This window comes from Electrona antarctica, assembly GCF_951216825.1.
Source record: "Electrona antarctica genome assembly, chromosome: 14".
NCBI classification, from domain to species: Eukaryota; Metazoa; Chordata; class Actinopteri; order Myctophiformes; family Myctophidae; genus Electrona; species Electrona antarctica.
In genome coordinates this window covers 35,790,873-35,814,120 of record NC_136795.1, presented here as the reverse complement: position 1 = coordinate 35,814,120, position 23,248 = coordinate 35,790,873, and the positions used below count along the sequence as shown (strand labels likewise).

At 48.4% G+C, this 23,248-nt stretch overlaps 3 protein-coding genes across 3 annotated transcripts; 2 read left to right on the top strand and 1 right to left on the bottom strand.

Moving 5' to 3' along the window:
- Positions 1 to 1,725: 1,725 nt before the first annotated feature.
- Positions 1,726 to 2,763, bottom strand: LOC306937164 (transmembrane protein 120B-like; the record flags this gene model as incomplete). Its single annotated transcript, XM_079520829.1, has 1 exon — positions 1,726 to 2,763. The coding sequence occupies one exon, from the start codon at positions 2,761 to 2,763 to the stop codon at positions 1,726 to 1,728; it is 1,038 nt and encodes a 345-aa protein (XP_079376955.1).
- Positions 2,764 to 3,236: 473 nt separating this feature from the next.
- Positions 3,237 to 5,540, top strand: LOC306937162 (trifunctional enzyme subunit alpha, mitochondrial-like; the record flags this gene model as incomplete). Its single annotated transcript, XM_079520827.1, has 1 exon — positions 3,237 to 5,540. One exon carries the CDS (start codon positions 3,237 to 3,239, stop codon positions 5,538 to 5,540), a length of 2,304 nt encoding a protein of 767 aa, XP_079376953.1.
- Positions 5,541 to 20,039: 14,499 nt separating this feature from the next.
- Positions 20,040 to 21,221, top strand: LOC306937161 (required for meiotic nuclear division protein 1 homolog; the record flags this gene model as incomplete). Its single annotated transcript, XM_079520826.1, has 1 exon — positions 20,040 to 21,221. The coding sequence occupies one exon, from the start codon at positions 20,040 to 20,042 to the stop codon at positions 21,219 to 21,221; it is 1,182 nt and encodes a 393-aa protein (XP_079376952.1).
- Positions 21,222 to 23,248: the final 2,027 nt, after the last annotated feature.

The window sequence follows — 23,248 nt, the reverse complement described above, 5'->3', positions numbered from 1 at the left end:
AATCACACCCATGTGAAGTGAGGGGCGCTCTTATCAGTAATCACACGTCATCTCATGAACAACATGAAGTTATGTGATTGGTGTTCGCCGATTTCCTCGTCTATATATGACGTAAATGTTTGTGTTGCCACAAATGTACGTCATATTTGAGGCGCATGTGGCCTAATTACTCCTTTTATTGTCAATGGCAAATATGAGACGTGTGGGGACAAAAGCTGTATATAGGGCGCCCCTCAAAAATCACACCTGTGTGAAATGAGCATTCATGACGTAAATTCTCCTTTCACTGTCATTGGCAAATTGGTGACACGAGTTAGGACCTAAAAAGCTATAGCGCCCCCTCACACAAATAAAGCTATAGCGTCCCCTCACACAAATAATCAATAATGATTTGTAGTTCCCTCAAAAAAGAACATCATCATCATCATCATCCCTCCACTGTATCTTTATTCCTATCTCTGATTTATTTCCTCATTTATTTGTATTTATTTATTGAGACGCTAGGCCCTTTATTGAGACGCTAGGCCCTTTATTGAGACGCTAGGCCCTTTATTGAGACGCTAGGCAGCCAAATATGGACGTCCATGTTTGCTTCCTGTGATGTACAAAAGCAAACAAAGGCACCCCTCACTTCACACGTGTGTGATTTTTATTTGTATTTATTTTTATTTTTTACTGAATATCCAGTACCTATTATTTTTGCCTAAATTTGTGTCTTTGTGTGTATGATGATTTTATTGGCTAAGCACGGAATGTGATGTATGACGATATGAGCGCCCCTCACTTCACACAAGTGTGATTTTTGTGGAGCTGGACAACGCAACACGCCCCTATGCGTATGTTCAGGCTGCTAAGCAGCTTTCTCATTTCAAATGTAAACGTGAAACATTTAAATTGCTCTCCATGTATGCATGGGGCATGTCCATGTCCACATGGTAAATACCTTTCCATTTCCTTGAGCTTTGTCTTCTCACGGCCCTACTACTCTCTATACATCCATCTTCAACCGCTTATCCGTAGTCGGGTCGTGGGAGCAACAGCTCCACCAGAGTGTTCCAGACTTCCCTCTGCAGAGCAACATTAGTGACTTCATCCTGGGAGATCCCGAGGCGTTCCAAGGCCAGTGAGTCGATTTCTGAGTGTTTCCTCCAACTGCGCCTTGGTCTGCCCCCCCGGGATCTCCTCCCAGTGGGACGTGCCTCGAGGACCTCCCTAGGGAGACGCCCGAGAGCCATCCTAACCAGATGCCCCGAACCACCTAAGCTGGCTCCTTTCCTGCTATACTCTATAGCTAGTGTACTCTATAGTCCTACGGTTCTCAAAGTGGGGCCCAGGGACCCCCAAGGGATCATTGAGGGGATGCTAGGGAGTCCCCAGACAGTAGACCCTTACAGGTCTGTAACTCCAAGAGTGTACTATCGTGGACCGCTTATCCGTAGTCGGGTCGCGGGGGTATCAGCTCCACCAGAGTGCTCCAGACTTCCCTCTCCAGAGAAACATTAGTAACTTCCTCCTGGGGGGACCCCGAGGCGTTCCAAGGCCAGCGTGTCGATGTAATCCCTCCATCTCATTCTTGGTCTTCCCCGGGGTCTCTAACCAGATGCATGAACCACCTAATCTGGCTCCATTCCAAGCAAAGAGGCCAGCGATTCAACTCCGAGTCTCTCCAGCGTGACTGAACTTCTCACCCTATCTCTAAGGGAGATGACCTAGCCACCAACGAGCTCAGTCCAGTTTCTGCGCCAGCTTCCGCGCCACCTCCTCCAGCTTCTGGGTGAGCTTCTGGTGGACGACGCGCAGCGTGGTCAGGAAGTTGCCCAGGAAGAGCACGAAGAAGCCCAGCGCCAGCATGTACACCTGCCACTCCTTGCAGTCCTCGTCGCGCGCCATGCGGAACAGCGTGGCCGAGATGTAAAGGTGGCAGAGGTGGCCGAAGAACAGGAAGGGCAGGAGGAAGGAGAGGCCACGCCACATCCACGACTGGAAGCCCTCCACCGTCAGGTCCATCTGGTTGCGCTCGCCCAGCGCCCGCAGCCGGTACAGGCAGCCGCTCTGGTAGTAGTACTGCAGGAACTGCACGAAGTTCTGGTAGATGTGGAAGGCGAGGAACTGGCTGCGGAAGCGCTGGTACGTCTGGCCCTCGGGCCACGTGAGCATGACGCCCGACAGCATGGTGCTCACGTAGTGCTGGATGACCCACCAGCCCTTGATCCTGGAGCCGTTGCTGCGCAGGATGCTCTCGCGTATGGTCAGCGTGCAGTAGTACCACACCAGCAGGAAGTTGAAGATCTCGTCCGTGACGCGGAAGTTGATGAAGAAGAGGCACGTGATGGCCAGGAACATCAGGATCATCGTCATGTAGAGCTTGAACTTCTCGTATTCCTCCTTGTAGGCGAACTTGGCCTGGTCGCTGAGGAGCGTGACGTTGACGTTGCCCAGGACCAGCTTGAGGTACAGGCCGTTGCTCTTCGGCAGGTAGGCCTCCATGTCGACGAACACGTTCTCCTTGTGGTCGATTTGCGTCTGGATGTCCTCCATCAGCTTGGCGTCTTTCTCGTCGCGGCAGGTCTGCTGCGCGCAACTGTTCAGGCTGCTTCTGAGGTCTTTCATGGACTTCCTCTGCTTGGTGATGGTGGCGCTGCATGCCGCCTGCAGGTTCGTGAGCTCCTCGAGTTTCTGCTTGTAGACTTTGTCCGTTTCCTGCAGCTGCTGATATTCGTTGTCCGTTTCCTCCCACTCTGTCTGAAAGGCCGGCAGTGACATCGCGGTGCCGGGCGTTTGTTTGTTGTTGCTCCAGAAGAAAAGGTTATTTATTATCTTCTAGTTGTTCTTCTCGTTTTTCCGGTCTCGGTCAAGCGGAGTTGCTCCAGGTCTGTGGTGGTCATCACCGTTCCAGTGTCACGCGCCAAATCGTATTTTCGTATTTCGTATTTTCCAAATAGTGTTTGACTGTCCTCGTCACCCGGGTTTGTGCTCTGCAATCAGTGACAAGGTGACGACATCCGTGACAACAGCTGATGACTAATCGTGCAGCAGGTAACGACAGGATAATCTGTTTTTGAACATCATTTAAAACCTTACTGTTATACTGGAAGGACAATTGAAACCCAAATATGGAGTTTGCTGACGCCATGGTTTCGACATCATAGTGCCGACGTCGCATATGACCGATGTCGTGGACTGGCCAAAGTATAGAGGTTAGACTGCTGTGGTGTCAAAACAGCCTAATGGACCTCATGGCTGGTTTCCGGGCCCTCGGTGCACTCTCCAGAGCGGCATCACATGGATATGCTCTGAAGTTTCGCAACTTCTCGGCAGCGCCTGCCATTCGGGGCAGAACCCACGTGAGCTACGAAGTCAAAGGTGACAAAGTCAACGGAGACGTGGCCGTCGTTCGGATCAACGATCCAAACTCCAAGGTCAACACCCTGTCGATGCAGATGCAACGGGAGATGGCCGAGGTTATGGACGAGATATGGGCAAACGATGACGTTAAGGGTGTCGTCGTCATCTCCTCCAAGCCCGGCTGCTTCATGGCGGGAGCTGACATCGGGATGATCCAGGCCTGCAACAGTGAAGAGGAAGCCACCACGCTGTCTCAGGAAGGCCAGCGGATGTTCGAGAAGATTGAGAAGTCTCCTAAACCCATCGTTGCCGCCATCAACGGTTCTTGCTTAGGCGGCGGCCTAGAGCTCGCCATCGCGTGCCAGTACAGGATCGCGACGACGAGCAAGAAGACGGTCCTCGGCACCCCCGAGGTGATGTTGGGGCTCCTACCCGGAGCCGGAGGTACACAGAGACTCCCTAACATGGTCGGACTCCCCGGTGCGTTTGACATGATGCTGACCGGCAGGAACATCCGAGCGGATCGAGCCAAGAAGATGGGGCTCGTCCAGCAGCTGGTGGACCCGCTTGGCCCCGGCCTGAAGAAGCCAGAGGAAAGGACGATGGAGTACCTCGAGGAAACCGCTGTTGAATGTGCCAAAGGAATCGTCAACAAGACGATACCGCTGTCCAGACCAAAAGGCACACTGCAGAGTCTTCAGGACTACGTCATGAGCTTTGGGTTTGCGCGGAATTTCGTTTACAAAACTGCCCACGGTAAGGTTATGAAGCAGAGCAAGGGACTTTACCCGGCACCCCTGAAGATCATAGACTCGGTCAAGGCTGGACTGGAGCAGGGTCCTGCTGCCGGATACCTAGCCGAATCTCGGAACTTCGGTCAGCTGGCGAGAACCAGCGAGTCCCAGGCCCTCATCGGCCTTTACCACGGCCAGGTGGCGTGCAAGAAGAACCGCTTTGGAGCCCCAGAGAGAGACGTAAAAACGCTGGCCATCTTGGGAGCCGGTCTGATGGGGGCCGGCGTCGCCCAGGTGACGGTGGACAATGCCGGCATGCGTGCCATCCTGAAGGACACAACGGCGGAGGGGCTGTCGAGGGGCCAGCAGCAGATCTACAAGGGCCTCAACGACAAGGCCAGGAAGAGGAGCATCACGTCCTTCGAGAGGGACTCCACGCTCTCCAGGCTGACCGGCCAGCTGGACTACGGCGGCTTCGAGCGGGCCGACATGGTCATCGAGGCCGTGTTCGAGGACCTGGAGTTGAAGCACAGGGTGCTGCGGGAGGTGGAGGCGGTGGTGCCGCCGCACTGCGTGTTCGCCAGCAACACGTCGGCGCTGCCCATCAGAGACATCGCCGCCGGCAGCGCCAGGCCCGACAAGGTGGTGGGGATGCACTACTTCTCTCCCGTGGACAAGATGCAACTCCTGGAGGTGGTGGCCGCGGAGCGGACCTCCAAGGACACGGTGGCCTCGGCCGTGGCGCTGGGCCTGCGCCAGGGCAAGGTGGTCATCGTGGTGGGCGACGGCCCCGGCTTCTACACCACGCGGTGCCTGGCGCCCGTGCTGGCCGAGGCGGTGCGGGCGCTCCAGGAAGGCGTGGGTCCCCGAAAGCTGGACGCCCTGATGACCGGCGGCCTGGGGTTCCCCGTGGGCGCCGCGGCGCTCGTCGACGAGGTGGGCGTGGACGTGGCGGCCCACGTGGCCCGGGACCTCGGCGAGGCCTTCGGCCCGCGGCTGGGCGGCGGGAACGTGGCGGAGGTGCTCGAGGCCATGGTGGAGCGGGGCTTCAGGGGTCGCAAGTCGGGGCAGGGCTGCTACGTCTACGACCGCCCGGCGGTCAAGGACGTCAACCCCGACCTCGACCCGATCCTCGAGAGGTACAGGCTCGCCCCGAACCCGGCCGTGTCCTCGGACTGGGACGTGCAGTACCGGCTGCTGTCGCGCTTCGTCAACGAGGCGGTGCTGTGCCTGCAGGACGGCGTGCTCCCGGGGGGCCCCGCCGAGGGCGACGTCGGGGCAGTGTTCGGGCTCGGCTTCCCACCGCGCCTCGGCGGGCCCTTCCGATTCGTGGACGCCTTCGGCGCCGACAAGCTGGTCGAGACGATGAGGAGGTTCGAGGCGGTCTACGGGGAGCAGTTCACGCCGTGCCAACTGTTGGTCGACCACGCAAACGACCCGGGCAAGAAGTTTCACCCGTGAAGAAGCCTGCTTCCGGATTTAGGACGGAGAATGTCCGTCGATTAGCCCTTTTTCACGGACGAAAACAAAATAAAATCATAACAAAAGTCACGATGACTAAAGAAACTATGACTAAATATTTTAATATATATTGACAATATTGTCAACAAATAATAACTGGACTAAAACGGAGAGACTAGTGGAGAAGAGGTTTTAGATGTGCATTCTGAAAATAGCACATCTACAAAAAAAATGACAAAAGTCACACCTGTGTGAAGTGAGGGGCGCATGTGTAACATGTCGTTTTGCTCGTCCACATATGACATAAATTCTCCATTCAATGTCGATGGGAATTTAATGTTTGTGTAAGACGAACATCAACACTACTGAATACAGGAGTGGCTAGCTCCCCTCAAAAATAGAAAAGTAAAATCACACTTGTGTGAAGTGAGGGGCGCCCAACTGTGGCTGCCACATGACGTCACTGCTTAAAGCAAACATTAACTCATAACCCGCCAATAAAACCTACGGCGCTGTGTCGGCTATACCGCCACCTTAGACGCCACATTATTTCTATTGAAATACTGTCCGTTTCCAGTTTCCCGAAAATACTTAGAGATAATTGTCTATAGCTAATGTGATCATTGTCTATATTTAAGAGTCTTAGACACATTCTTAGAAACAACAAATGGGACCCAATCTAATCTAATCTAATCTAATCTAATCTAATCTAATCTAATCTAATCTAAATCCCTATGTTTCTATGTCAGTGGTGCCCAAACATTTTCATGTCAAGGACCCCCAGAATTATCATGTATTTGGCCGCCGACCCCCATCTGAAAATATCATGTTCCAGGGATCTCCAAACAACAAAAACATTGAAATGTCTGAAAAGTTTATAGACATGTTATATTTGTGTTAAACTAGGCCGAGGCCTGCTCGGGGGACACACACGCCTGTTATGTAATACCCGTTGTGCCACTGTCTTTTATCCATCTGCTTCCCTTTCATGCCCAAAAGTACAATATTTGTTTCTGAAATGTAATGCACTGAAAGTCAAGTAAAAACAAACAAAAAAAATCAGACCCGTCTGAAGTGAGTGGTGCTGTGCTGTGCTGTGCTGTGCTGTGCTGCACTGTACTGTACTGTACTGTACTGTACTGTACTGTACTGTACTGTACAAGCCCTCCTCCCTGGCCTGTGTGTGTCTGTGTGTTAGGCTGTGCAACAGTGACACTTGGTGGTGAACAAACGCTATAACGCTATTTTCGTGCTCGGACACAGGGACACACACACACACACATACTGTAGCTGTCTATAGGAGTGGTTGCGCCACTCAAAAACTCATGTGAAATGAGGGGCGCTCCCCCAGTCAAAAAACACTTTGTGTTTGAAATAGACACTCATGCTTTCTACGGTGTGATTTGAGGTCATAAGGATGAATACAAAATGAATATCAACATCCTAATGCTGTCCAATAATTAGATAGGGACAGTATTATGACAGTGAGATTATGACAGGCAGTTTCTGCTGTCAAAATATGACACTCCAGTCAAAACACATTAGTTTGATGGTGTTTGATACGTGTGAATGAGGCCTAGGACTTCTCTGTGTGGATGTATGGGACAGCTGTCAAAGCGTGTGTGCGTGCGTGCGTGCGTGCATGCGTGCGTGACAGAGAGAGAAGATCAGAGGAAAGAAAAATTAACAGGAAAAATGAGAGGAAGTGGGTGAGGAAACGAAGGATTTGTCACGCACGTGCACACACACACAAACACACACACGCGAGGGCGCACATCAGCCGATGCACATTCGGTGTCTCAAGTCCACAAAGACTCGTGCACACACACACACACACACACACACACGCTAATGATGAAAAGGAAATATTGATTAAAATGTCTCCCAATAAGGCAGACGTTTCAGGATGAACTCTTTGATCTGGTGTCACGAAACTGTGTGTGTGTGTGTGCGTGCGTGCGTGCGTGCGTGCGTGCGTGCGTGCGTGCGTGCGTGCGTGCGTGCGTGCGTGCGTGTCCGCGTGCGTCCACAAGAATCTCTGTTGAATTTCAAACCTCCTGCATTCCTTCAGGCATTCCATTTAACCCATTATGTCCTGAGGCCGATTTTACAAAATACTACAAAACACTAGTTCTACTGTTGTACCGGGAGCTGACCAGTACAACCACCTTCTGATACTGTTGTACTGACCAGTACAATACTGTTGTACTGACCAGTACAACCACAGTCTAATACTGTTGTACTGACCAGTACAATACTAACCAGTACAGTCTGATACTGTTGTACTGACCAGTACTGACCAGTGGGTTTGATGAGGTCAGATCAACATATGGAATGAATCCTGTGTTGTGTTCGCTCTGAACAGAGTGCCGTGCTATGAGCTTGTAGATCTGCTATTTTTCAATAGCTTTAAAGTATAAAATAATGCTTAAAACACCAAAAGGGTTTCCCGCTCAGAATGAGATAAAGCCCAAACCACAGCAATGGATGGAGACGCGATGAGGCGGTCTTGGCGTTCGTCCCAGCGGTGTGACATGTCCCGTTGCACGTCAACGCACGTCGTGATTCAATTCAAGGGTTTCTTGCGTCTACTCATAACCGTTTGGCTGAAGGAGTTGCATGGTGGTGACCCATTGGTGTGTTTTGGTAAATGGTGCATTTATATAGCGCCTTTATCCAAAGCGCTTTACACAGATTGTGCATTACATTCACCCATTCACACACACATTCACACACACACATCCATACACCGATGGCGGCGGAAACCATGCAAGGCACCAACCTGCACATCCGGAGCAATTAGGGGTTCGGTGTCTTGCTCAAGGACACTTCGACGGTAACTCTGGGGGAGCCCACTAGGGTTCGAACTGGGAACCTTGCGGTTACCATCCGGCAACTCTACCCCTGAGCCACCGCCTACCATGCAGGCTTATAAGCCTGCAAGTTCGGCGAGGCTGGGGCAATTAAGTGCCGCGAGCTAAGGTGGAGTCTGAAGAGGTGGGTTTTTCAGGCTTCGTACAGACATATCAGACGAACATGCTCTGTGCTGTTTGATTGATTGATTGATTGAAAAATGTATTAACAGTTTGCAGAATTACAGTACATTTCAAGCACAAACTCAATACAAAGGCTGTTAACTGTGAGTGGACGACCCAATTAAGCATTACACTTGTTTACAACAGGGTCCACCATGTTCAATTCATCAAAACATTTAGAGACGTACAAATAGACACTTCTATATAGACAAAGAACAGAACAGGAATTCATCATAATGGAGGTAAAAAGGGAAAAGAAACATATACAGTGAGGGGAAAAGGGGGGGGGGGGGGGGGGGGGGGGATTCAGATTTTACGGGGGCCAGTTTCGACAGTGTCTCATTGGCCCGCGGGATGATATTTAACTACTATTAGAACTGGCCCGTGGTTATATTGCACGCACCACCATAACACTACAGGCAACAGACTGAGCTTTCAAATATTTTCAGTTTTTAATTCAGTTTCATTTTTTGTTGCATTTGTTACTACAGGACATTTGATTTTTCTTTGAAGGAAATTATTTTGTGGCTGTTTTTGCCCTGAGATGTTTTGTTTTCCTCAGTTAAATGGACTCAGATTCCATGAGAAATGAATGATTTGAATGACTTTCTCTTTTTACAGTTTTTAATGCATGCCGTTTCATTCCTGCATTTATCTTGCTATTAAGGGACATATTTGATTTTTGAAGGAAACAATGTTTTTGCTTTTTGCCTGTTGAAGAACGTTTTTACTTGAAATTACTGACAGAGACATAACATATTTTATTCATGTTTTAATGGTTAATGTTAGTCCGATAATATATAGGCTGTGTTAGGTCCAGCTGGTTCAATATGTGCAATCATTTCAATAGGTTTTAACCCATTCAGTACGGGAACCCCTTTTGGTGTTTTAAGCTTTATGTTATACTTTAGCTATTGAAAAATAGCAGATCTACAAGCTCGTAGGTCTGCTATTTTTGAAAAATCGTGAAAATGTGGCGCAAATCTTGAATATATTCTTTCACAATGAACGTTTTAACTCATACCTTTCTGATGATCCCACGATTGTCCTAATTTGAATTTAGGAACGGCAAAGAAAATCCAAGATTAAACGGTTAAACGAGCGTTTAAATAGCTTGTTTAGTGAGTCGCTTCAATGTTTTTCAAGGAAGTTGTGTTGTGCGTGTGCATGTCGACTGAACTGGAGTCAGTTGGAAAATTCGACCAGGGGAGGCGCTAAAGCATTTCAACTCCCTTGAAAAAACAAGCTATTTAAACGCTCGTTTAACCGTTTAATCTTGGATTTTCTTTCCTGTTCCTAAATTCAAATTAGTTTAGACCATTAGCGGACCTTCACTTTTTGGATACAATGTGCAGAAAAGGGTGAGCCGCGTTCTTTTCTTCTGAACCGCAGTGGGAGGGACGTGACTGAGCCTGTGGGTGAAGTTATGTGGCTTCTGTCCACACAAGCAAGTAAAAGCAACTGAGTGTGGAGAAAGTTACAAAGCACACCATTTGCTCCAAGGAAAGTTGTTTATTGTTTATTAGACGATTGATTTAACCATTGTTTAGTAAGTAAGTTGACGTTGATAGTATGATTTAGTAGCAGGGAGGGTGAATGAGTGACCGCCGCTGCTGCCTCCTCCTCCACCTCCAGAATGTAAACATTGACATGTGCGTGATGTGCGCACCCACGGGAAAAGGAATAAAAAGAAAATGCCCCAAACGTTCTGGGTGCCTATGAAGCACTGTTGCAGGACGCCCAACAGCAACGTTCTGGGTGCCTACAGGTATGAAGCACTGTTGCAGGACGCCCAACAGCAACGTTCTGGATGCCTATGAAGCACTGTTGCAGGACGCCCAACAGCAACGTTCTGGGTGCCTACAGGTATGAAGCACTGTTGCAGGACGCCCAACAGCAACATTCTGGGTGCCAATGAAGCACTGTTGCAGGACGCCCAACAGCAACATTCTGGGTGCCAATGAAGCACTGTTGCAGGACGCCCAACAGCAACATTCTGGGTGCCAATGAAGCACTGTTGCAGGACGCCCCAACAGCAACGTTCTGGGTGCCAATGAAGCACTGTTGCAGGACGCCCCAACAGCAACGTTCTGGGTGCCTATGAAGCACTGTTGCAGGACGCCCCAACAGCAACGTTCTGGGTGCCAATGAAGCACTGTTGCAGGACGCCCCAACAGCAACGTTCTGGGTGCCTATGAAGCACTGTTGCAGGACGCCCCAACAGCAACGTTCTGGGTGCCAATGAAGCACTGTTGCAGGACGCCCCAACAGCAACATTCTGGGTGCCAATGAAGCACTGTTGCAGGACGCCCCAACAGCAACGTTCTGGGTGCCTATGAAGCACTGTTGCAGGACGCCCCAACAGCAACGTTCTGGGTACCTATGAAGCACTGTTGCAGGACGCCCCAACAGCAACGTTCTGGGTGCCTATGAAGCACTGTTGCAGGACGCCCAACAGCAACGTTCTGGGTGCCTATGAAGCACTGTTGCAGGACGCCCCAACAGCAACGTTCTGGGTACCTATGAAGCACTGTTGCAGGACGCCCCAACAGCAACGTTCTGGGTACCTATGAAGCACTGTTGCAGGACGCCCCAACAGCAACGTTCTGGGTACCTATGAAGCACTGTTGCAGGACGCCCCAACAGCAACGTTCTGGGTACCTATGAAGCGCTGTTGCAGGACGCCCAACAGCAACGTTCTGGGTGCCAATGAAGCACTGTTGCAGGACGCCCCAACAGCAACGTTCTGGGTGCCTATGAAGCACTGTTGCAGGACGCCCAACAGCAATGTTCTGGGTGCCTATGAAGCACTGTTGCAGGACGCCCCAACAGCAACGTTCTGGGTGCCAATGAAGCACTGTTGCAGGACGCCCCAACAGCAACGTTTCACCATGACGTTATTATAGTATGAATGTTGTTGATTTGAACACTTCTATTCCTCTTCGGAAAATCGCCGACATAACACGGTCCTCAATGGAGGATTGCTGATAGTAGGGGTTGTTTGTCCTGCTTAGCAACGGTAGTGGCCTGGGGCAGGTGCGAGAGCGGGTGGGGCTTACCGCAAGGTCTATTGGCTGCTTACTTTTCACCTGCCAGTGGGAGAGTATCTCCAGTTGGCCGTAGCGTGTGGAGGTAACACGTTATTCCAACCAGTTGTGTTGTTCTCTAGTTTGAGTGCTCTGCTTTTAACCCCACCTGAGTTGACCTCCTGACCCTCTCAATTAATTTCACCTGAGTTGACCTCCTGACCCTCTCAATTCATTTCACCTGAGTTGACCTCCTGACCCTCTCAATTCATTTCACCTGAGTTGACCTCCTGACCCTCTCAATAAATTTCACACAATGCAATATATCCACCCCGTGTCCAGTATGTCTCCTAGGAGGTAGAACACGGGGCAAGAGGTGAGAGCCATCAATGAGAGAGAGAGAGAGAGAGAGAGAGAGAGAGAGAGAGAGAGAGAGAGATGGAAAGGGCAGAAGGGCAGTGTCTGTGCAATTGTATAACGTGTGTGTGTGTGTGTGTGTGTGTGTGTGTGTGTGTGTGTGTGTGTGTGTGTGTGTGTGTGTGTGTGTGTGTGTGTGTGTGTGTGTGTGTGCGCGTGCGCGTGCGCGTGTGCGTGTGCGCGCGTGCATGCATGCATGGCGTGCGTGCGAGAGGTTAGTTTAAATGCCAGGAGAAGACAATGGTCAGTGAGTAAAAATCTCTTTATTTCCAGTTGACTGATTTTAGAGGATTATCGTCTTTACAAAGGTCAACAAGCTTCTCTTCTGTACACGTGACGTACCCCCCTAATAAATAAATAAATAAAAAATAAAAAATACAACCTTTTAAAAAGCCAGCGGCTGACCGCGTTACGTACGCCACAACTCGCCACAACGGGCGTGACAGATCACAGCGCCCAAGAAGACCGGAGCCGCTTGAGGGCGAAACAAACACGGAACCAACCGCGATGTTAGAAGATTCTAATCAGTGTTGATTCACATTTAGATTTTATAGTTTTAGTCTCTTGAAAATAGTTTGCATTTTTCAGTTTTAGTCACATCTCAGTCACCTGGAATGATTTAGTGTTAGTCTAGTTTCAGTCGACTAAATCTACAGTTGATTTGGGCCTTGATGATGTCGTAATGACTAATTTAACTAATTTAACTTAGCTTGTAGATCTGCTATTTTACACATGCAACAAAGTGTAAAATGACGTGTCTTTTACTTCTACTGGATCTCATTTCCACTATAGTCCATTCCTAACATTTGTGTTAAAACCCATTTTGGGTGGGAACCCCTTTTGGTGTTTTAAACACTGTTATAATTTAGCTATTGAAAAATAGCAGATCTACAAGCTCATAGCTTGCCACCGAGTGGCGCGCTACGAGCTTGTAGGTCTGCTATTTTTGAAAAATCGTGAAAATATTTATTTCAGAAAACTGATGGATTTAGAAGATTTCTTTATTTATTTCGATGTCAGGTCTAAATGGGTTAAATTACACCATAAAACCACCATTACCCTATTCATGTCACGCACCCAGAGGGCGTTTGTGCCCCACAAGGGGAGCACGCACCACAGTTTGGGAACCCCTGCTCTATATGATAAACAGTGGCTGAGTGGTGGATAATCACATTTATACCACAGGTCGTTTCGAGGAAGCAATCTGATTGGTTGAAACAGCCTTCTAGCCGTGGGTTAAACCAGCACCATTCACCACCTAATCAAAACAAATAACTCAGCTGCTCTGTTCTCCCAGAGCGTTAGCAAACTTGGTGGCTAGGCTAGCTAGTTTCTTGGGACATTTGTGATCGTAGTGACTACATCTGTCATTAAAGAAAAAAAGAATTTCAGCGATTTTCTTAGTTTTAAGGGTAACTGTTGTATAATTGCAATATTACACTCGATGGTGTGGTTTAACGTGATTATTGCTAATCACGTTAACCCACACCCTCTCGTGTAATATTGCTTAAATATATGCGTGTGTACACACACGTCAAAATTTGCGGGCCAAACATTTAGCCTTTTCGGGGGTTGTTTATTGACGACGCGTCACTAATTTGCCGGCGGTGTGTATAATTACCTTAATTACAAACTCAAGTGTTAATCAATAATTGACCTTCTTATCTCCTTGACGTTTTTGACCGTGCAGATTGCGCCATAATGTCAGCTATTGATTAAGAGCACATGTAACACACGATGTGCGTTTCGTTGTGGCCTTGCAGGCGTTGTGTGAGAATTTGAAGATAATGGAGTCATACACGAACAAACACGTGTTCTGATCAATACAGTTGCTTTGCCTGGTTTTATGGCTCATCTAGCACCGAGTAGTGCCGCGCTTCGAGCTTGTAGGTCTGCTATTTTTGAAAAATCGTGAAAATGTGGCGCAAATCTTTGAATATATATTCTTTCAGAGCGAACGTTTTTTTTATTTTTTTTATTTATTGTTTTCTTTTGTGGCTTTCGCCTTTATGTTATATTTTTTATGGAGGGACAGACAGTAGGCTGACAGGAAATGGGGAGAGAGATGGGGGGGAAGACATGCAGTAAAGGCCGTCGGGATCGGGAGTCGATCCCACGGCACACTGCCAGACTGGATTACCAGCCAAGGTGCCCCAGGAACTCTTGGGAACTTCCTGGAAGAACTAGATTCCCTGATTAGTTCATTTCCGGAAGATGGCACCCCCCTGATCCTACTGGGCGATTTCAACCTACCTACAGCAGAGAAGTATCTTCCCGTTACATCCCTTCTGGCCTCATTTGACCTCTCACTATCTCCCTCCCCTCCCACTCACAAGGCTGGTAATGTTTTGGACCTTGTGTTCTCCAGAGCCTGCTCTCCCTCTACACTCTCTGTTACTCCGTTAATTAGGTCTGACCACCACTTCATAGCCTTCTCCCTCTCTCTCTCCACCCTCCCGCCTAAACCCACTAACCCTCCTAACGTCACCACCCGACGCAATCTCAAATCCCTAAACCCCTCCTCCCTCTCATCCTCTATTCTCTCCTCTCTACCCTCCCTGGAGTCCTTCCTCTCTCTCTCACCTGACTCTGCAACCTCATCCTTCCTCTCCTCTATCTCATCTGCATTCGACCAACACTGCCCGCTCTCATCCAGGCCAGCTCGCTCATGTCCACCGGCTCCCTGGTTATCTGAAACTCTCAGATCTGAACGAACACCTCTAAGGGCAGCCGAAAGGAAGTGGCGCAAGACAAAGCTACCTGATGACCTATCCCACTTTCACTCACTCCTCTCTGCCTTCTCCCTCTCACTAACCACTGCTAAAACCTCTTTCTACCACACCAAAATCCAATCCTGTACTTCTAACCCAAGGAAGCTCTTCTCCACTTTCTCCTCCCTCCTTAAGCCCCCTCCCCCCACTCAACCTTCATCCCTCACTGCTGATGTTTTTGTCAACTACTTCGAGAAGAAGGTTGACGATATCAGCAGCTCCTTCCCCCCCCTCCCCCATAAAGTGGCATCTGACTCAACCAACACTAACCCCAACATACTATGCATGTCCTCCTTCTCTCCTCTTTCCCCAGACGAGGTCCTACAACTAGTGACTTCCACTAGACCTACCACCTGTCCTCTCGACCCTGTCCCGTCTCCAATCTTCCAGACCATCGCACCTGATCTGCTCCCCTTCATCACCTCCATCATCAACACCTCAGTAACCTCAGGCTGCGTCCCATCTGCCCTCAAGTCAGCCAGAGTAACACCACTCCTCAAGAAACCAACCCTTGACCCCTCAGATGTCAAGAACTACAGACCGGTATCACTCCTTTCATTTCTATCAAAAAGCATTGAACGTGTTGTCTCCAACCAGCTCTCTCTCCATCTCTCACATAACAACCTGCTGGATCCCAACCAGTCCGGATTCAAAAAGGCCCACTCCACAGAAACTGCCCTGCTGGCAGTCACAGAAGCACTACATGCTGCCCAGGCTGCTTCCCACTCTGCAGTCCTGATTCTCCTAGACCTATCAGCAGCATTTGACACAGTGAACCACCAGCTGCTCCTAGACACCCTAGCGGATCTAGGCATCGGCGGGACGGCACTAAAGTGGTTCTCCTCTTACCTCACCGACCGGACCTACCAGGTCTCCTGGAAAGGTCTGTTATCATCCCCCCGAACCCTCCAAACTGGGGTCCCACAGGGATCTGTACTTGGTCCCCTCCTTTTCTCACTGTACACTAAATCCCTTGGCACTATCATCTCTGCTCACAATATATCCTATCACTGTTATGCCGATGACACACAACTGTTTCTATCCTTCCCCCCCTCTGCCACCCAGGTGGAAGAGCGCATCACTGCTTGCCTGGCTGACATCTCACAGTGGATGTCCTCCAACCACCTCAAGCTGAACCCAGACAAGACTGAGCTTCTCTTCTTCCCAGCTAAGTCCTGCCCGATGCGGGAGCTAACTATTTCCGTAGACAACGCCCTGGTAACGTCTGTCCCAACAGCCAGGAACCTTGGTGTTGTCCTGGACAGTCAGCTCTCGTTCAAAACTCACATCACAGCTGTCACTCGATCCTGTAGGTTCACACTCTATAACATACGACGAATTAGACCGTTCCTCACCCAGGAATCATCCCAGCTCCTAATCCAGACAACAGTCCTGTCAAAACTTGACTATTGTAACTCTCTCCTTACTGGCCTACCGGCATGTGCACTGAAGCCTCTCCAACTGATCCAAAATGCCGCAGCTCGCTTGGTCTTCAACCAGCCAAAATTCTCACATGTCTCCCCCCTGCTCCGCTCCCTGCACTGGCTCCCGGTCGCTGCCCGCACAGAATACAAAACTCTGATGTTGGCATTTAAAGCAACCAAAGGTATGGCTCCCCCATATCTTGCCAGCATGATTGAACCCTACAAACGCTCCCGCGCACTCAGATCAGCCAACGCAGGGAAGCTGGAAGTACCCTCACTAAAAACGCCGGGACAACGCTCCACACGTCCCAAACTCTTCTCCCTTCTGGCCCCAAAACTGTGGAATGCACTTCCCGTTGCAATCAGAACTGCAGCATCACTCCCGATCTTCCGCCGTAGTCTGAAAACCCACCTTTTCAGACTCCATCATGGCCCATAGCACTTACCCTACCCCCCTTAGACAGCACTTCTTAGACTTATATAGCATTTGAAACAGACTTATAGCATGTCATGTAGACAGCACAATAAGTGCATTGTATGTAGTCATAGCACTTCATAGTATATATGTACAGCATAGTATAGCATATATGTATAGTTTATATGTATAGTGTCATTATATAGATATGTTCTAGTTATAGTTTATATGTATAGTGTCATTATATAGATATGTTCTAGTCACGTTCTTAGCTTATGCATTTTACATATGTGATGTATTCCCATGCTTTTGTTCTTGCTTAATGTAAGTCGCTCTGGATTAAGAGCGTCTGCTAAATGCCTAAATTGTAAATTGTAAATTGTGCCTGGACCGCTGAGCCACGGCCCAGGCAGAGCGTTTTTAACTCAAATCTTTGCTTCTAAGAGGTTCCTGGAACAACATATTTTCAGATGGGGGTCGGTGGCCAATTACATATCATTTTTGGGGTCCTTGACATGAAATATTGGGCACCACTGATACAGAAACATGAGGTATTTCAGTAAACTGTCAGGATTTAGAATTTGTTTTTATATCGACGTCAGGCCTAAATGGGTGTGTGTGCAGTGTGTTTTCCCATCGCCTTACATTGGCAGTACGACTGCAATCCAATACATTGTATTCAATCCAATACATTGTATTCAATCCAATACATTGTATGCAATCCAATACATTGTATGCAATCCAATACATTGTATTCAATCCAATACATTGTATTCAATCCAATACATTGTATGCAATCCAATACATTGTATTCAATCCAATACATTGTATTCAATCCAATACATTGTATTCAATCCAATACATTGTATTCAATCCAATACATTGTATTGGCTCCACTGTAGATTTCACAACTAAATGTGCTCTGAAGGAGGATATCACAACTTAGAATGTTCATGTTATTAAAACACAATGTAACTTTATTTTAATGAATGCAATGTAATGCTGTCCAATCTGTATGGTAGAGTAGGCTAAAAAAAACACTTAACGACACTCCTCTGAAACAGGTTGATGACTACAAGTATTTGGGTTCATATATATCTTCTTCCCAAAAGGACTTTCAAACTAGGAAGGGTATGGCCTGGTCAGCCTGCAATGACATGTATAAGATCTGGTCATCCCAGCTTAGTAAGAGGTTCAAAGTAAAGATATTTAGGACGACCGTCGAGGCGATTCTACTCTATGGCTCAGAGACATGGACACTTTCAAAGAAATTTGAGAAACGGTTGGATGGCACTTACACCCGCCTTCTAATGAGAGCACAAAATCTGTCTTGGAAGAGCCACGTACCCATCGACTAGTCTAATATACGGCAACCTTCCCTGTGTTTCTTCACTAGTCCGATCCAGAAGAACACAGTTTGCCGGCCACTGCTACAGAGCTGACAATGAGGTTATATCTTCCCTTCTTCTCTGGAGTCCTGCCTCAAAGCAGACCAGAGGTAGAGAACTGTCGTTCCCTGATGTCATCGCTATAGGGACATATGCATCAGTAAGCAGGACCTGGGCATGGCAATGAAGGACCGGGAAGTTATGAAATCCATGATCTCTCGACCGCGGTCGAACAATTATGATGACAATAACTTATTCAATCTGTAAGGTAGAGTATGTTAATACAATATAACGTATTCAATCTGCATTGGTAGAGTATGTTAATACAATATCCAAAATCACATACAACATCCACTCTAATATCATGATATGGATATAATATTGATGCTAAGGATGTCCCGATCACGTTTTTGTTTTTGCTCCTGATCTGATTCCGATCATTTGAAAATGGCATTGATTGGACCACTGGTATAGTTGAGAGAGTTACGACAACTCTGTTCACTTGATTGATTGATTGACTGATTGATTGATGTATTAACAGTTTGCAGAATTACAGTACATTTCAAGACGTATTTAGAGACGTACGAATATATAGTCAAAAATAAATCATCATAGGAGGTAAAAAGGGAAAAGAAACATATAAAGTGAGGGGAAACAGGGGTGGGTGGGGTGGCCAAAGGCGGGAAGCTCTTCTACATAGACGTCTATTGGCGAAGAGTGAAACAAAGACCTGGACCGGAGGTTTACGGAACGCAATTCAGTCTAATGGGCTTTTAGAGTGACAAACTCTAAAAGCCCCCCCCCCTCCCCCCTGACATTTGATGGCATTACGCTCAGTGAGTTCAGTGTGGTGGCATCTGATTGGTCCACAGGGCAGCCAGGGTCCCCGTCGTCACGGCGATATGTGACAAAACACATGAACCTCGTTGACACACACCCTGACATTTAAACATGACTGACTGACTGACTCATCCACTGGCCTGGCACACACGCACGCGCGCGCACACACACACACACACACACACACACACACACACACACACACACACAAGCAGACACGCGCACGCACCCAAGCACACAACACGCTCACGCAAGCACACACACAAGCAGACACACTCACGCACACAAGCAGACACGCTCACCCACCCAAAGCACACAAGCAGTATAAATATGTCCCAAACCGCCCCCTAAGGTCTTCCACTGCTGGCCTGCTCGCTTAGCCTAAAAAAATGGCAACTAAAAAATACGGGGAAGCAGCGTTTTGCTTCTACGGGCCGACGGAGTGGAACAAACTCCCACTGTACCTTCGACAGGCAGCCTCTGTAGACATTTTTAAAGCGCAGCTCAAGACCCACTTCTACACTCTTGCTTTTAATTGATCTTTTAATTTTTTGTTATTCATGTCCTCACTGTATTGCATTACTGCTCTTGTTTTTTAATGTTTATGCCTTGCTTTTCTTTTCTTTTTTTCTCCATTGCTCTGTAAAGGACGTTGAGCTGCATTTCATGTCATGAAAGGTGCTATACAAATAAAGTTTTATTATTATTATTATTATTATTATTATTATTATTATTATTATATATGGAGATTCTGTATATGACTGGTTTGTTTGCGCCTGATGTTGCCGACGACAACACATTGCATTGGTAACTCCTTATATGGTTATGTCTGTGTCATGATTGAATAGCCATTTGTGGCCAGCGGGTCCTTTTGATCGGACGGTATAAAGTGCAGAGCCCAGTGAACTGACTGCGATAGATCGGACGTCATATACAAGGGTTAATGTTGTGGAAGTTATGCCGGCAGACATTTCATCCCGGAACAACATTTTACATTTAAAGTAAAGCTTTTCATCTCTACAGCTTGACGCCTTTTCCTTTTCTTAAGATGCTTCTACAGATGTTACGGTCCAGATTGTTAGTTCCTTTGGAGAGGAAATGCATCAGTTTCTTTGCCCCTTCCAACGCTTTAAATCCTGGCCAGCATCACACGTACGCACCTCAACCTCCGATGTCCTCAGCCATGGCTACAACTCCAGGAAACATTCAAACCTCGAGGCGACATTACGCTGATCCTGGGTCGCAGTGCCTCCGCGTGACATCATTAGCTGACCTCGGGATCTTTCTCAAACGTACCCGGAAAAGTGTGCAGAGCGCAGGGGAGCGTCTGTATTCGACGAATCTCGCGAAAAGCGCCTTAAAGTCGGGTTTGAAATCACCGGCGCCTGCGGCTCCCCCGGCAAAACGGATCCCAAAGGGGCCTCGGACCAAACAACCATCGAGAACCATGGACCAGCCCGTTGAGGACGAGGAGGACAGGGACGCGCTGCAGTGCGTGGCGTTCGCCACGGCCGAACAGTACGACTTGCCGAGCCTGTGCCGCGAGCTGGCGGCTCAGGGCTTCCGCGAAGTGGAACTCCCGCGGGACGCTTCCAACGTCCTGGCGATGAGCACGGACATGGCGGCCAAGGCGGGCGATGGCGCGCTCGTCTTCTTCTTCAGGGAAGGCTCGGCGGTGTTCTGGAACGTCGAGGACAAAGCCACGAACACGGTGATGAGAGCGTTGGAGCGCCACGCGGTCCGGCCCTACGAGGTGGCGCTGGTCCACTGGGAGAACGAGGAGATAAGCTACAGGATCGGAGACAAAACGGCGAATTCGAAGCTGGCGCGCGGCAGGTTCCTCCTGAGCGCTGGCGAGACGCCGGCGGCGGACCGAGGCGGCGGCGCCGGCGGCGGCGGCAGCGGCCCCGTGTTGGAGAAGTTTGCGTTCTCGAACGCGCTCTCTCTGTCGGTGAAGCTCGCCATGTGGGAGGTCTCCGTGGACGACTTTGTCGAGTCCATCCAGTCGGTGCCGGAGGCGCTGAGGGCCGGCGAGAGGGTGGTGCTGTCCCGGGCCGAGGTCATGCGCAAGATCGGAGAGCTGTTGTGGCTGAGGCACTGCGTGAACCTCAGCTCCGACGCGCTCATAGCGCCCAACTTCTACTGGGACCGCGAGCGCCTGGAGCGCCTCTACGAGGACACGTGCGGCTTCCTGAGCGTGGGCCGCAGGGTGAGGGTGCTCAACCAGAAGCTGGAGCACTGCACGGTGCTGGCCGACCTCATGCGGAACCACCTCGGGGAGAAGCACGGGCTGAGGCTGGAGTGGATGATCATCGTCCTCATCGCCATCGAGGTCCTGTTTACGCTGGCCCGAGTGGTCTTTTGAGATGCCCTCCCTGCGCCTGCCTGCCGGCCCGGCCACGTCTTCTGGACGGACGTGAGAAATTAGGGATTTCTTAGAGCCACCGTTTCTTCACTTGGAAAGGAGCCAGCTTAGGTAGTCTCGCCTTACCAGACTGTTGACTCTCGCAATCTCCAAACGCTTCATCATACAGTCTGGACCAACGGAAGAGCTGTCATGAGTACAATATAAAGCGGAAGTGGAGCCTCCTCCCCACTGCCGTTTCGTCTTTACAGTGGCGCAAATGTATTCTAATATAAATAGAAATCATCTAAGCATATGTAGCTTGTTGCTTAGCAGAAAAGAAAATACAAAAATAAAATGTAAAGATATTTTAATATATATTTTCGTGAACGGAAATGGCATTCGTAGATTGTGGAATAGTTGTCTGGCTACGCGAGACTACAGCTTAGGTGGTCCAGGCATCTGGTACGGATGCCTCTGAGCGTCTCCCTGTAGGGGACGACGACTAAATCAAATTGTAGATTTAATCGACTAAAACGAGACTAAATGTTGCGTTTATCTCCTCGAGATGACAATAATTCCATGCATTTTTACCAGCTTGTAGGGTAATAAAAAAAACAAATGTTTCAATTAATGAATAGATGGATAGAATAGTGGTGCAACATAGAGGTCAGGAAATTATTTTAGAAATAGATTTAATCATTCTCTTGTACTTAGCGTATAGTTCACCTTTTGCACCAATTACAAATATCTACACAGTATCTCAGATATTTAGATATTTAGATAGTATAAGTTAATTTGGGTAAATGTGTTTATATTGAGGAGTGTATGTTTGCAGTATAACTGTCCACTAAAGGTCAAACATTTCAGATGACTTAAACATGACTGAAAATAAAACTTTCTATTCAAAAGACTATGGGCTCCATCTTGCGCCACCCGTAACATAACCCTATCCACGTATTTGCCATTTTCTTTACTATTTTGAAAATCATTTTAAAATAGTTCAACTAGCCGATCTACATCTACATGTTGTGAGCTTGTAGATCAGCTATTTGAACTATTTTAAAATGTTTTTTAAAATAGTAAAAAAAAAAAAAGGCAAACTAGAAAAAGTGCCCTTCTGGGCACAGGTCTCCACCAGGAGGATAGGACTGTGTGAGATGTTTGGCAAAATGTTTAGGATTAATATAGACATGTTTTTGAGGCATTTTGTTCAAAAAATGTGTTTTGCAAAAATCAACCTGTTGGTGGCGCTATAACAGGCCAATGTGAAAAGGGTGGGATATATTCCTCAGCCTAGTAGGAAAATGTGTGAAAGATTTCACGTAAATTGCATGCTGCGTTCATGGCTTTTGTTCAAAACGGGGCAATCTTGCAAACTGTGAAAGCCAATTATAGCCAATTAGGATGGAATATGAAATATCGGACAGATCCGACTTGAGCACATGACCATAGAGATACTGTGTAACGATTTGTGAGATTTTTGGACAGAATCTGGAGGAGTAATATAAAAGAATGTGTTTTACAAAAGTTGGCCTCCTGGTGGCGCTATAAAAGGCAGATGCGGAAAATGCAGGTCAAAGGTTTGTCCTTGGCCTCTAGGGAGTGTGCATGCAACGTATCACGCAGATCGGTGCAGTTTTAGGTAAAAAATGTGAAAAGCTGCCTCATGGTGGCGCTATAACAGGTCGTTCTGGAAAATGTGGGGCAGAGGTTCATCGTTGGCATCCAGGGAGTGTGTGTGCAAAGTTTGGCATTGATCGGGCCAACGGTGCCGGAGATTAGCTGATAACGGACGGACGGAAGGACGGACGGACGGAAGGACACACGGACGGACGGAGTGCAAAACATACTCTCTCCCCATGCCTTGGCCTGGTGGAGACAACAATAGACAAATCTCCTGTTATTTTATTTTTTGTATTTTATTTTTGTATCAATGTTGTACTCAAAGGGAACAGCAGACTGTGTTGTGGCAGGTAGCAAGTAGATCAGTGACTTAGCACACTGGCTGCATGACCTGGAGATTGTGGGTTCAAACCCCACTCAAA